Genomic DNA, 14,231 nt, shown 5'->3' with positions numbered 1-14,231 from the left:
AAATCCCCTACTCGGAACTATCTGGGTCTGCCGGGCACGCGGTGAGACCGAACACCTCTGACGGAGAGGGGGACGGAGAGGGGGACCTTCTGCGAGGCCGGTGCTTTGCAGATGTAGCGGCGGGACCTCAGTTATCTGTAAGGTCCTCCCATCGGCTGTCCCACCGTTCCTCCAGTATGACGCGCACTAATAGAGTCAAAGATGCCCCGGGGCCAGCCCCCAAGGACAACTCGGTGGCGGCCTTGTGGGGCAAGATGGGCTTGTCTGCATCCGCGGAGGGACAGGCGCCGGCTGGAGGAGATTCCCTTCCGGTGACACAGGCCTTTATGTCCTCCTTCATGTCTGAACTGAAATCTGAGATTGGCTCCCTGCGTACCGAAGGGCACTCTTGTGTCAGAGAGCTCCGGAGAGAGGTCGCGGATCTTGGGGGACGGGTAGATGGATTGGAGAAGACGATGGATGCCCGGATGGAAGACCAGGAGCAGCTTTGGCAGCGCGTGGCTGTCCTGGAAAACCAACACATAGAATTGCAGCTGAAGCAGGAGGATTTGGAGAATCAAAGTCGCCGGAATAACCTCCGCATCCGGGAGGTCCCTCTTGGCGCTGAAGGGAAAGACATCATGACATCTGTGGCGCAGCTGCTGCATGAAGTGTGGGGTGATGAAGACGCCTCTCCCCCGGCCCTGGATCGGGCCCACCAGGTCTCTGGGCCTGCTGGCAGATCGGGCCTTCGTCCGGATATATTAACCAGGGTCCATTTTTTTACAGAAAAGGAAGCTATTCTGCTGGCGGCGCGGGCCATGCAAGACCTCACGTATGAGGGACATAGGATTCAGATTTTCCAGGATCTGGCCCCAACCACCCTCAGGCGCAGCGGCGTCACTATGGGGGTACGGGGGGTGCGTACCACACCGGGTGACACCCTCACATGGGGTGACACCAACAGGGCCGGTGTGCGCAGAGCAACCTAACCTTTTAGGAGGAGGAGGTGCCTGTGCGCAGTGCGCACTGTCTCCCCTCCTTTCTTTTATTTGCTTCCCTGTGAAATGGATCCAAAAAAGAAAATCACTTTTGCTGGTTATCAATGTCTATTTTTCTGACATTTAATTCCAAAGTGCAGCATCGGGAATAAAAGTTTAAAAATATGAAAAATAAATAACTAACTAAAGTAAGACAGAGTGGTAAAAAACTGGCCAGATTGATTTTATTCACACCCAAACACATTAGCGCCACTTTTACAGAGTTTGCCAGTGAAGCGCTATTTTTGTTATCTTGGCTTTGTTTTCCCTGGGCTTGGAACTAGTGTACCAATCCTGGAGGTACTGCAATGTGAGGAATGAAAAACAAAATTTGTACTGCTGCTCTGTATCCCGGATGCTGTCTTTTTTTTACCATACTGCTTACGTTTTGTAAGGATATAAGCAATGGCCATTGAAATGGGTCCATTCAGGGCCCTGTTGTCATGTCCTTAACTTTTCAGGCAAAAGCACTCATTGATTTCTGAACAGTGAGTGTAAAAGCGTTAAGATAACCATGTTGTTCCTGCTTACATTTCACATGGTTTGCAAAATTTTGCATTCCCTATGATTGTTTGCTTTTTCCAGGATGCTGTCACTTTTTTTTGTAGGCCACATATTGCTCTTGCCCAGTGCGTAATTTAAATTGAGCCCCATCCAGGTGTTTATAGCTGGCAACAATTGGGTTGTAGTTGAAGGCAGTCTGAGTTTTTCTCAGTGGGGCAGTATGGTGTTCAGTGAGGGAGAGGATGTGGCACTATGGCCAGAGCTGCTGAATTTGGAACTGGGGAACCAGGTTCAGCCTTAATAACCAGTCCGCCAGACCACTCTCCTGAGAGAGCACTATCTCATGCTAGACCTTAGAAGGCTTCGCAAGACATTAGAAGCCCCGGTGTTGTAGCACCAGCAGGTGGACCCTAGCATGACAAGTGTAGGTTAACCTTCAAGGCTTGTCCACCACTATTCATACTGAAGTTCACCTCCAGTCTTGCGGGCAGGCCTATGAAGCAGTACACCCTAGAACAATGACCCTGTCACGGAGATCACAGGACCCTTGAGAAGGGCCAGCTCTAGGGCGGTGCAACCGGTGTGACCGCACCAGGTGCTCACTTTAGGTGGAGGCATCATTTTTGCAAGTATATTATGGTTTTAAAAGCGCTTGCTGCCTCCTTCCTGGCCTCCAGTAATTTTCGGTAACAATAAAAATGTCATGATGACTGGTGATTAATGTTCTTCCTAGAGAGAGATCGGAATTTTGTGTAATGGAAGATTTGACTCATGGAAAGGTAGCTCAGAGGGTTAATGTACCTGCTGCAAAGAACATGTATCATGCAGATCACAAAGTGCACATAATGTAAATAGGCCAGTGGGCTACTGCTTTTGTCAGAGAGATCCTTTTGTTACTTGCAGTTTATAAGTTAAAATCCTAACATAGAACAGTGAGCTATTAATTGTCATCTACTCCGCAGCAACACAAGTCACATTTTTTATTAACTTTTGATACGTTTGAGCTACAAACAATTTATTAGTTTAAATGGTCAGATCATGCTACAGATCTTGCATTATGAGGCAAATATGGCAGAGCCATTGTTATTTAGAAAACATTTGCAAACTAGAATTTTTAGCCATTCATGTTTGAACTGCTGTTTTGGAAAAGGGAGAAGTGCTGATGACAGAAACTCCGTGGCTCGGACACAAATGGCTTGTGCTTCCACATTTTATCGTATTTGGGACATTCTGTGATTAGAAGCATATCCCACTTTGTGAACACATTTTACTGTCAATAACTCATTATAACCTTAAATAATCATGTGTATCCACTGGTTGATAAAACTGGGCAGTGAAACCAAACAAATACAAAAAATTGGGATGTTTGCGCATTCTGGCCACGCCTCTGGCTCTGCCCACTGATCCAATCCTTGGGTTATTCCCACCCTCTGATTCTCCTCCCACAGTTCCCCTACTTTTTTCCCCCCACTTCGACCACTGATATATCGTGTTGCTGGATAGTGGGAACACCACACCAGTTAAAAGTACCATACCTAAGATATTATAAATTACAATAAACTGTTGACTAGCAGGTAGCCCACTGTACAACCTGATTAATGAGTCATTATCACACTGTTGTTAACAGGCACGTTTTGTAAATATAGGACCTACATTTACAAACGTTACTAAGCATTCTGTATGGTCCCGTTATTTGCTAACTGTGTCCACTGGAGGACTCGGGCGGAGGAGGTCTATGCGGTAAGTCGTGAGGGGGTGACACCATGAGTTACCCGCACCGGGTGACAGCCGCCGTACCTTCAAACCAGTGACTGATAAGTTGCGAAGCCTGAATATCTCCTATCAGTGGGGTCATCCCATTGTGCTTATATTTACCTGGGAGTCTCGGCGACGGGTGATCCGGTCCTACAGGGATGCGGCGCAGTTGCTTAGACTCCCCACCTCACGGCCTGACCGGCCCGCTCGTCCTCCATCCTCTGCAAGGGTCCCTGCTGAGCCAGCCTGGTCGACCATGCGCCAGCATAGGCGCTCCCCTCCTCTCAATGAACAGGACTCCCTGCAGGCTAAACAGGACATTATAGAACTTAGAAGGCGACAAATCCGACTCTGGTCCAGAAACTCCACCTCCGTGATCAACGGTCTGGGTGTCTGTGGTGACTACTGGAGCTCTTCTCTACGGCCACTGCTCCTTATGGTCTAGTGCTTCCTAGTTGAGCATGGTCTATGGGGGGTGGGGGGAGGGGGGGGGTCTTGCAGTCCCCCAGCTCTTAATCCTTCTTTCTCTTTTGTGTGCGGGGTGGCTCAAGCCGGAGCCCTCTCTTTAGTTGACTTCGAGACCGGTGGACAGCGTACCCCCCCCCTGTTCCTGGGAGAGTGACGTCGCTAGGCTTGTCCGAACCCTCGGGTGTATGCTGGCCGGCGATTGGAACAGGGAAATGTGGCCCGGTTGGCCGACGTTGGGTTCATCTCCTCTCACTCTCTGCTCTCCTACTTACCTGTATCTCTCCTTTTCAGCAGGCGCTAGGTATGGCGGGGGGTTGCTTCAACTATCACGACGCGCACTTGGGGCTAGAGTCGGCGCGCTCCTGTGTTTCCTCCCCACCCCCCGGAAGCACTTTATTCGGTGGCATGATGGGCTAATTTGGAACTTGATTTTCCTATGGCTGTTTCTGGCCCATTAAAGATACTAACCCTTAATGTTAAGGGCCTTAATTCCCCCAACAAGCGGCAGCAGGTGTGGCGCTACTTGCGACAGCATAGCCCGGACATTTTTTTTCTGCAAGAAACTCAACTGCTGCGTATAGATACTCCCCGCATGGCACACCCAAGCTATCCCATCCAGTTCTGGGCATCAGCGGATACCAAAACAGCCGGGGTGGCTATTCTCTGTAGGCCTGGAATCCGGCAGGGGCGCTCTAAAGTTTATCGCAGTCCGGATGAACACTTCATAAGGGCGGAGGTGCGGGTGGGGGGACGCCTACTTACACTGTGCAATGTTTATGCACCGAACCAGATGCAAGACTCCTATCTCAGAGCACTGATGCAGGAACATGCGCCACATGGCGAGCCCTCCTTAATTTTGGGGGGAAATTTTAACCTTGTATGGGACCCTGCGATGGACCGTAGCGAGGCTTCCTCCAATGGGGCGGGAGCCATGTCCTCTACACTACAGAAACAGATTACAGATCTTGGTTTGCTGGATGTTTGGCGATATTCTCCGGAGGTGCGGATTTACTCGTACTATTTCCACGTTCACCGTTCGTACTCGCGTATCGATTCTTTATTCATCTCCCATGATGCCGTGCGGGACACAGTGGGGGCGTCTATGTCCGACATATCAATATCTGATCATGCCCATGTGGAGCTATTACTGCAGGATCCGGCCGCCTCTCCTGCTCACTATCGGCGGTGGCGTCTGCCGTTGCATGTCCTGCGCGACCCGGCGGATGTGGAGAAGATACGGTCCGCCATTGACTCCTATTTTGTAAACAACGATCTTCCCGAAACTCCTTTTCCAGTGGTGTGGGATGCGTTTAAGGCTACCATCCGCGGCCACATCACATCCTTAGCGATTGCACGTGCCCGGGAGGCGCACCGCCTGGAGGACAGCCTTTCCAAAGACATAAAGGCGCTAGAGTAGCAGGATCAGGGTCATTCCTCGGTCGCAAATAGACGAAGTCTTGCTAACCTTCAGGGCCAGCTCCGCACGCTATGCACTAATAAGGCAGAGCGGTCCCTGCTTACCCTAAAACAACAATATTTTGAGGGGGAGACAAAGTGGGCAGAGTACTGGCGCAGCGCCTGCGGGCACGTGCGGCGAAGGCCCACATAGCGAATATCCAAACGCCGGATGGTGTCTGGGCTACCACGGAGCGAGCTAAATGTGAGGCCTTTAGGGCCTATTACGCTGCCCTCTATAAGGCGGACAACCCCTCACCAGTCGATATAGATGATTTCCTAGCCCAATACCCCTGGACACCATTTCACCCACAACATGCCCAACAATTAGAATACCCCCTCGCAGCGGAGGAATTGCGGACGGCGCTGAAGGATCTGCCTCTCGGGAAGACGCCGGGGTCAGATGGCTTGCCATTGGTTTTCTACTGTACGTTTCTGCCGCAGCTCCAGCAACATCTCTTGCGGCTGTATAACTCCTTCTCGGGTGCGGAGGGGCCGTCCTCCTCTATGGGTATGCTGGAAATAGCCCTTATTCCTAAACCAGGCAAGGACACCACGCTATGCGCGTCTTACCGGCCCATAGCTTTGCTGAACACGGATCTTAAAATCTACACCAAAATGCTCGCTAGACGCTTGGATCCCCACATGCCCGGGCTTGTGGAACCGGACCAGGTTGGCTTCATCCGCAGCAGACAAGGGGCGGACAATGTGCGTAGAATCGCGCACCTGGTGTGGAAAGCCCAGCACTGGAAAATACCAGCATGCCTTCTCTCACTGGACGTGGAGAAGGCGTTTGTCTGAGTGGATTGGGGCTTTCTCCGAGCGGTATTACAAAAGGTCGGACTGGGTAGGAATATGATCTCTATGATCATGGCTCCTTATCTTTCCCCGCAAGCTCGGGTTTGAGTTAATGGGCAGCTTACGGATCCCCTCTCAATCTCTAGAGGTACACGACAGGGCTGTCCCTTGTCACCTCTGCTGTTTGCCCTGGTGGTAGAGCCCTTAGCGGAGATGATTCGGCACCATCCGGACATACATGGGATCCCGCTTGGGGACCGGCAAAACAAGGTGGCACTCTTCGCGGATGACCTTATCCTTACCTTGACGCGCCTGCATACATCTCTTCCGACGCTCCATACCCTACTGCAGTCTTTTGAGCAAGTCTCGGGCCTCAAAATTAACCATGGCAAATCCTGGGCTCTGAATCTCACGATCCCGCCAGAAGAGGTACCAGTCCTGAAAATGCTTGCCCCTTACCAATGGGCCACGGAGCATATTGGATATCTCGGCCTCCAGCTGACCCCCACCTTGGACACATGGACCCAGGTAAACTGGCGAGAGTGCCGGACGACTGTTTTGGAAGACCTGAGGGGTTGGAAAAACCTCACGATCTCTTGGTTGAGTAGGCTTAAAGCCTTAAAAATGTCAATACTCCCTAAAATCTTATATTTCTTTCAATGCCTCCCCACCCCTATACCGCAACACCAAATACAGGGCCTACAGCGCGATCTCATTCGCTTTATCTGGGGCGGGCGCAGGCCGCGATTCTCCCACAGGACCCTCATGTCACCGCGCAACAGATGGGGCCTTGCGTGTCCTAACCTCTTGGACTATTATTGGGCCTCGCATCTCCGCTTCGTGTCGGAATGGATAGCCGCTGAGAGTGAAAAGGTGTGGTTCCATATAGACAGGGCGGTAACTGGACGTTCAATTTGGGACCTTGCCTGGCATTATCGCATGGCACGCTCGCGCAGTGCCTATATAGCAGTCCCTACCAAAACGGTTCTGGATATATGGGACACGATTGCAGTACATAAGCGTTTAACGACTTTTCCCTCCCCCCACACTCCTATCTCGGGCAACCCAGCTTTATCCCCCGGCCCTTCATCCGCCAGCATTTGCTAATTGGTTACGGGGGGGGGGGGTGATTGGTGATCTGTACGAGGGAGGAGCACTTAAGACGTTTGCCCGGTGTCGGGAGGACTTTGGGCTCCCGATGAACGCGGGTTTACAGTACGCGCAGCTGCGGCACTGGGTGTCATCCCCAGAGATGCACAGGGCCGCTACCCGTCCGTTCACCCCGTTTGAACAGCTGGTCCGTTCCTTTGATGAGTCAAAGGGCCTGATCTCTCGCACATACCAGATTTTACAACATCCCCCGGTCCTATCTCCGCACCCTTACCAGCGCCAATGGCAGGCTCTCTCAGTCACGGAAATCACCTCTGCACAGTGGCATAGTCTTTGGCGGGATATTCCTGGGGTCTATCGCAGTGTCCCGCAGAGGGAAAATGCATATAAAATCATGACGCAATGGTACTATATGCCTACTCGCCTGCACAAAATGTTTCCTAGCGTGTCCCCATCGTGTTGGAGATGTTTGAAGGCTCCTGGAGATTTCATACACATCTGGTGGGCGTATCCGCTCCTGACCCTGTTCTGGAAGTAAGTCCTTAGCCATATCAAGGGGGTGCTGGGGTTCCCGCTGCCTAATTCCACTACCGTGATCCTTTTGGGCCTTAAGCCTGTCAGTTTGAAAGCCCTTACCCGCAGCGATTGGACTATAGCACTTCATATGCTAGCGGCGGCCAGACTATAGCGTTGTACTGGAAAAAAATGGTCTCTCCCCCAATAGCGGTTTGGTACACGCGTTTATGGCATGTGCTAACTGTGGAACTTTTTACAGCGCAATTACAATCGCATGACACACGCTTCACTGCTGTTTGGCGGCCCCTATCCAGTACCTTTGTAAAACAGAACATGTGCGTTACTTACCCTCCAAGCTTAGAGCGTTACGCCTTTTTGAGGAGGCCCTACTTCCGTCAGATCCCAGTAGACTCCTCGCATGATCAGGTCAGTCCTCAGAGACGCCCCGTATGACAAGCCCCAAGACAACCACGCCTCATGTTCTGCTCTGCTGCGTACACACTCCCGTCCGTCTGCCTAGCCACTACTGCTACTGTCTTTCTCCTCTCTTCTTTTCCTTCTTTCTGTCTGGCCTCCCTCTATCTAGTCTTTTCTATCAACTTTTGGTGGGCCCCGTGCCCGCGCTCTTATTGTTTTTGTTCTTGTATTGCAAAGGGTCCAGACGCTTCAAATAATGCCCCTATACCACCATGTGTTTTGATACGCTGCCAGCCCCACAGGGGTTGTAGGCGAAGTGCGGTGTTTTAAATTGTTTTATACTGCTTTCATATCATCCTGAAGAACCTTGAATAAAACGCGGCCGGTCCTAACTGGGTTGTAGGCTTAACGCTGTGTCAATGTGGACCTTGGTTCCCTTTTGTTTGTAAGGGAAAAATAAAAATAAAAAGACAAGTATAAAAAATAAAAAATAAAAAAATACAATAAGTGTCCACTTTTTATACTGAAAAACTGTGATATTGTTAAACTTATTTTACTGAAACTAAGTATCTTTAGTTTGGTTCTAAGTAATAAACATACAAAAAGTTATATTTTTACATACGATTGGTCTCGGATTTAGTCATTGAGTGAATGTAATCATTTCTTGCCCGAGTATGTACAACAAATGCTTAACACAGCCCTCTGATAAGCCTAACTCCTCGCCCACACTACCACAAAAGAGAGCATTAGTATTATCTACTTTAGCCTCTGTATAGGCTCTGGGGATCCACTGGACTCTGTGCATGCTCTACCTTACTTTGGTATAGTATATACAGAGTCAGCTTCCTACAAAAATGAAATAGTAATTTCCATATCTGCTGTAACATACTTGACAGTACCTACACTCTGGGTCTGTCTTTGCTCCTGCACTGCAAATATTTCTTTATGCATATCCCCTGTGCCAGATTTCAGTTACTTGTTTTCTTGTACCATTTCTACTAAAAAAGGCTGTCCCATGCACTTCAGTCCTCTTTTTGAACATCTTTATCTCAAGCTTCCCCTGTAATTCTCACTGTTTTAGAAACATCATATTCTTGAAGCACACCTGTCATAAATATCCACCTCCTACTAGTGCGACACACTTAAAGTAGTTAAGTGTTTCTCTCCTAGTTCCCTTTGTCCTCCTCCAAACTGTGCTGAATTAAGTTACTGTATTTTTCTTCATAATGTGTTCCTATTAACCTGGCACTGCACTGACCCATCTCCTCTGGAATATTTCCAATCAACCTTTTGCCTGTTTGGCAAAATGGACCCTAGAAATAAACACTAACACTCAAAGCAAGACATTGCTACAGTTATACATATTGGTGACCTAACATTCGCGTTTCCATGATTTGAAAAGTTATCTCTCCCTGTTCACATTATATGCATGGTCTCTTATCAGCTGCTTTGTCACTTTGTTTTGAAGCTCCGAGGTCATTTGAAAAACTGATTCCAAGATTCTTCTCCTAGGATCATAGCATCCAATATGCTGTTCTTTATTGGGTACTCCCGTCATGGTAATTCTTACCCCAAGTGAAAAATTCTTAGCTTGGCTGCTTTGCTTTTTAGATACAACCACTTCCCTATTTTTTTTCTATTTTAATTTTCTCTCATTGGTCATTTCTTTATGGGATATCAATATATTGGCAGATCACTGAAAAGATCGGCTTCCCTGCAGTGTGATATTTAAATAATTAAAGATAAAGACTGCAAAAGTGAATTTTTAGGCCACTCCACTGTACTCATTGCCTCCAATTGTGAACTTTTCTGCTTCCCTTGCTATTTTTATTCTGTTATAAGCAGCTACAAAATGAATTGTCAGTTAAAGCTCAACATTTCACACAGTTTAACATGTATTCTCTTTCCATTTGCCAATAAAGTCCTACCATTTCGTTGTTTGAATTGTGATTTCGTGCAAAAGGATAGAAAGCACCAAGCTGCGTCCACCGAATACACAGCTCTTCTGTTGTGGAACCAGAAAATCCACAGATATCTGCCCCGATTAGAGGGATCCCAAACATGTTAAAGTTCATCAATCCTAGAAAACAGAAAAACAAGAAAAATTACCTTAACGATAAACCAGTTATTCTTTGCTCTTTCCTTCCAGCACCACAGTTTGGGAATAGAAAACGTTGTTAGCAGGATTTGGAAACATGTCTAAAAACTGCTTTCAGCTTAAAATTTACACAAACCATACAATGAGTCTACGTCAAAAAGCAGGGTTTACAATTTATCCATACATCACCGCCTATTCAGCCCATTTCTGACAAGTTTTCTCCAATAGGCTGAAGACTGAATATCCTTACTAAAAGAAGGCTAAGTGGATTTTTTTGAAGGATGGTGAGCATGAGCAAACAGTATGAGAATCACCATGAAGTAACTTCTCCTAACTCTGTAATCCTGCACTTCCCTCCTTGCCAACTGGTTGGGGGTCCAGATTTCACATGCCAAAAATCTTGGGAGGAGCATGCAGTGTATCCCGATTAGGTTGTAAGCGAAGGATTGTGCAGACTATTCTGGCAGAGGAGGTGACAAGTAAACCAACACTCATACAATCTGTATGGGATGCCAGAAAAATATGTCACAAATGACATCAACCAACCCCAGGTGCATTTGAAAAAAATATATAGAACCATACCAGAAAGGGAACTAAGCAAGGCTGTAACATTTTTGAGCAGCAGTATTTGGGAAGCATACGAAGATCTTTGAAGATAAAATAGTACTACAATTGTGATGAGAAAGCACATTTTTCTATCTGTTTGATAATGTTACATATGTCACAGGCCCTGACGCATGTTGACATAGTCATTGTTTGTGCACGAAGAAGATACAAGCGAAGGTTTGAGTGCTTGAAGCACAAGTTACTACCTTAGAATATCCCCAGGCGTCAGACTGGATCCGGAAAGTTTGTGTCAGCAATACCCCTGCACGTCGGAAGGTGGCGTCGTGCAGCTCCGCGTCCGTCGCTGACATTGTAAGCGCCGAGATGACGTCACGGAGACTACTTAGGTGCCACCCATGCACGTGGAGGTCAGTTCTGCACACGACTTTCCGCGCCAGGAACGCAGAGCCATGCAAGAAACTTACCACTGGTGCCATGAAACTAGGGCCCTGAAAAGGATGACCATAACCCTAGAAATCAGTTCGCACAACGGGGAGGAAGGGTGGGGCGGTAAGGAATCTATCACTAACTAATGTCTCTTAAAGATATATCGTTACACAAGTAGTAACTTGTGCATCTGAAAGACACGTTAGTGATAGATTCTTTACCTTAGAATAGATACCCCAGCAATACCTACCCCGGAGGTGGGTCTGCGAACCAAAATCACACCAGAAAGTCCAAGAGAACCGAACGGCCAAAGAAGCAGTCTCTCCGGACTTGGCTGTCTAGGCAGTAGTGCTTGGTAAAAGTGTACAGCGAGGCCTGACAGATGTCCTGCAAGGGAACGCCGCGTCCCAAAGCAGTAGTGGCTGCCGTTGCCCTGGTAGAATGGGCTCGCAGCCCCACAGGAGGCTCCTTCTTAGCCAACGAGTAACAGGCTTTGATGCAGAGAACGACCCACCGAGAGAAGGTCCGTTTGTGCACGGTACCTTTTTTGGCACCCACGTAGCCAACAAAAAGTTGATCATCCACCCGGTACTGTTGTGTGGGCTTCAGATAGAACGAGAAAGCAAGACACACAATTGATGGACAGAATGCAGCACAAATCAAAACATTCATCCCCAGTCAAGAGATGTGGGTTAAATCCATCATTCTTTTGCTCACCATACCATCCCAGTTTAGACCTGGCCATATGCAAATTAGTCTTGACCCTGTGCCTCATGGGAAAAGTCCAGCCCGAACTGCTAAGCCAGGTCCTCCCTGGACCTGGCAACAAGCATTCTAGGACCAGTTTCGGGGTTTCATCCCTCTTCAGCCATGATAGCTTGATTCCAGTGGCATGGAGAGCACGGGACCCACGTCTGGGCATACCCGTCCCACTCGGGGTGACAAATGCAAAAACAGTTGAACTACAGAACGCAGAACAATGTCATACATTCACTCCAGTACAGAGATCTAGGCCTAAATCCATTGTTTTTTTGCTCACCATGCCATTCCAGTTTGAACCCAGCCATATGAAAATCAGTCTTGACCCTGTGCCTCATGGGAACAGTCCAGACTGAACTGCCAAGAAAGCCCCACCCTGGACTGGAAACAAACATCCTAGGATCCAACGATTTCGGATACAACGAGAGCGCATGTTTTTGGTCCAGACGATGGAGCCTCTCTTCTTCTTTGGAAGGAGGCGGAAAGAAGGTGGGCAAAGTGATGGTCTGCCCGATGTGGAAGGGCGTGTCAAACTTTGGCAAGAAAGAAGGACGAGTCCTTAAAACCACTTTGACCGGATGAACAGAGAGAAAAGGAGGTTTAGAAGAAAGAGCCTGGAGTTCACTCACCCTTCTGGCAGAGGTGAATAGCTACCAGGAAAGCCGTCTTTAGAGTGAAAAGACGTAAAGGACAGTTATGAAGTAGCTCAAAGAGAGCACACATCAGATAAGTCAAGACAAGATTTAAGTCCCATTGAGGCATTATGAAGGGCACGGGAGGAAACGTGTGTGTAATGCCTTTCAGGAAGCGATTAACAATGGGGGACTTAAAAAGAGAAGGCTGATCTGGAAGCTGTAGAAAGGCGGAAATGGCCGAGAGATAACCTTTGGCAGTGCCCAGAGTGGAGCCCTGCTGGGCCAAAGAGAGAAGGAACAGAAGGACTTCGGAAAGATGGGCAGCAAGGGGATCCACAGCCTTTGCTGTGCACCATGCCACAAACTTGTTCAACCTGCAGGTGTATACAGTCTTAGTGGAGGGACCCCTGGCTGCCAGAATAATGTCACAGACTTCAGAAGGAAGGTCTAAAGCCGTCAACTGTCGCCGCTCAATCTCCACGCAATGGAGGTGGAGGCTGGGCAGGTTCGGGTGGAGGACCGTACCCTGTTGCTGCGACAGAAGATCATCCCGAAGAGGCAGTCGGATTGGGGGAGCGATCGCCATGCTGAGTAGCTTGGGATACTAGTATTTTCGTGCCCAATCCGGAGCCACAAGGATGACTTGGGCCCGGTCGCGCTGAATCTTCTTCAGCACTCTGGGCAGAGGTGGTATAGGCAGAAAGGCCTACAACAGACCGCAGCTCCACTCGTGACGAAAAGTGTCGCCGAGCGAGTGCCGCCTTGTAAATTCCAACGTGCAGAATTGATGACATAGCGCGTTCTCTTTGGTGGCGAATAGATCTAACCAAGGCTCTCCCCACTGCAGAAAGAGACCTTGCGCCACCTCCGAGTGAAGACGCCATTCGTGATCCATCATGCAACGGAAGCGGAGTTTGTCCGCTCTGGCGTTCAGAGAACCTGACAGGTGTTGCACCACCAAGATAATGCTTTGATGTTCCAGCTATGTCCAGAGGCGGAGAGCCTCCTGACATAGGGTCCACGACCCCACCCCGCCCTGTTTGTTGCAATACCACATGGCGGTGGTGTTGTCCATAAACACCTGAACTACACTTCCCCGGACAGAGGGAAGGAATGCTTTCAGTGCAAGTCGGATCGCCCGAAGCTCCAAAAGGTTGATATGGAGCCGGGACTCTGCCGGAGGCCAGAAGCCCCTGATCTCTGCCTCTTCCATGTGGCCGCCCCATCCCAGGAGGGACGCATCCGTCACCACTGTGCGCTTCAGTTGGGGAAGGGAGAGGGATCTGCCATGGACCCAATCGCGATTCGTGGGCCACCACTGCAAGTCGTGTACAGTGCCCTCCGAGATCTGGACGTGATCAGACAGGTTGCCCTGATGCTGCGCCCACTGGAACTGCAGGTCCCACTGTAGAGCCCGCATATGCCATCTGGCATGTTGCACTAGCAGGATGCAGGAGGCCATGAGGCCCAGGAGCAAGAGGGTCATCCTGACTGAAACCCAGGATAGAGGCTGAAAGATCGGAATCATAGCCTGAATATCCCGGACACTGTGCTCGGGAGAATAAACCCGAAACTACGTTGAATCCAAAACCACTCCGATAAAGGAGCTTCTGAGAGGGACTCAGGTGCGACTTCGGCACGTTGATGGAGAACCCTAGCAAATGCAGGAGGTCGGCCGTAGTCTGGAGGTGGGAGACAACTGCC

The 14,231-nt window shown here is 49.2% G+C and overlaps 1 protein-coding gene across 1 annotated transcript in view; it reads right to left on the bottom strand.

The window, feature by feature from the left end:
* The window catches only part of LOC146796600 (lysosomal alpha-glucosidase-like), an 854,317-nt gene that overhangs the window by 238,789 nt on the left and 601,297 nt on the right, over positions 1–14,231 (bottom strand). Inside the window, exon 14 of the mRNA XM_085629244.1 lies at positions 9,971–10,122. Coding sequence (XP_085485370.1) covers positions 9,971–10,122 — 152 coding nt within the window. The remainder of the gene's footprint in view (positions 1–9,970; positions 10,123–14,231) is intronic.

The sequence above is a fragment of the Triturus cristatus genome, chromosome 10 (assembly GCF_964204655.1).
Source record: "Triturus cristatus chromosome 10, aTriCri1.1, whole genome shotgun sequence".
NCBI classification, from domain to species: Eukaryota; Metazoa; Chordata; class Amphibia; order Caudata; family Salamandridae; genus Triturus; species Triturus cristatus.
Note: the sequence above shows the minus strand (reverse complement) of the source record. Positions and strands in the feature narration are given on the sequence as shown.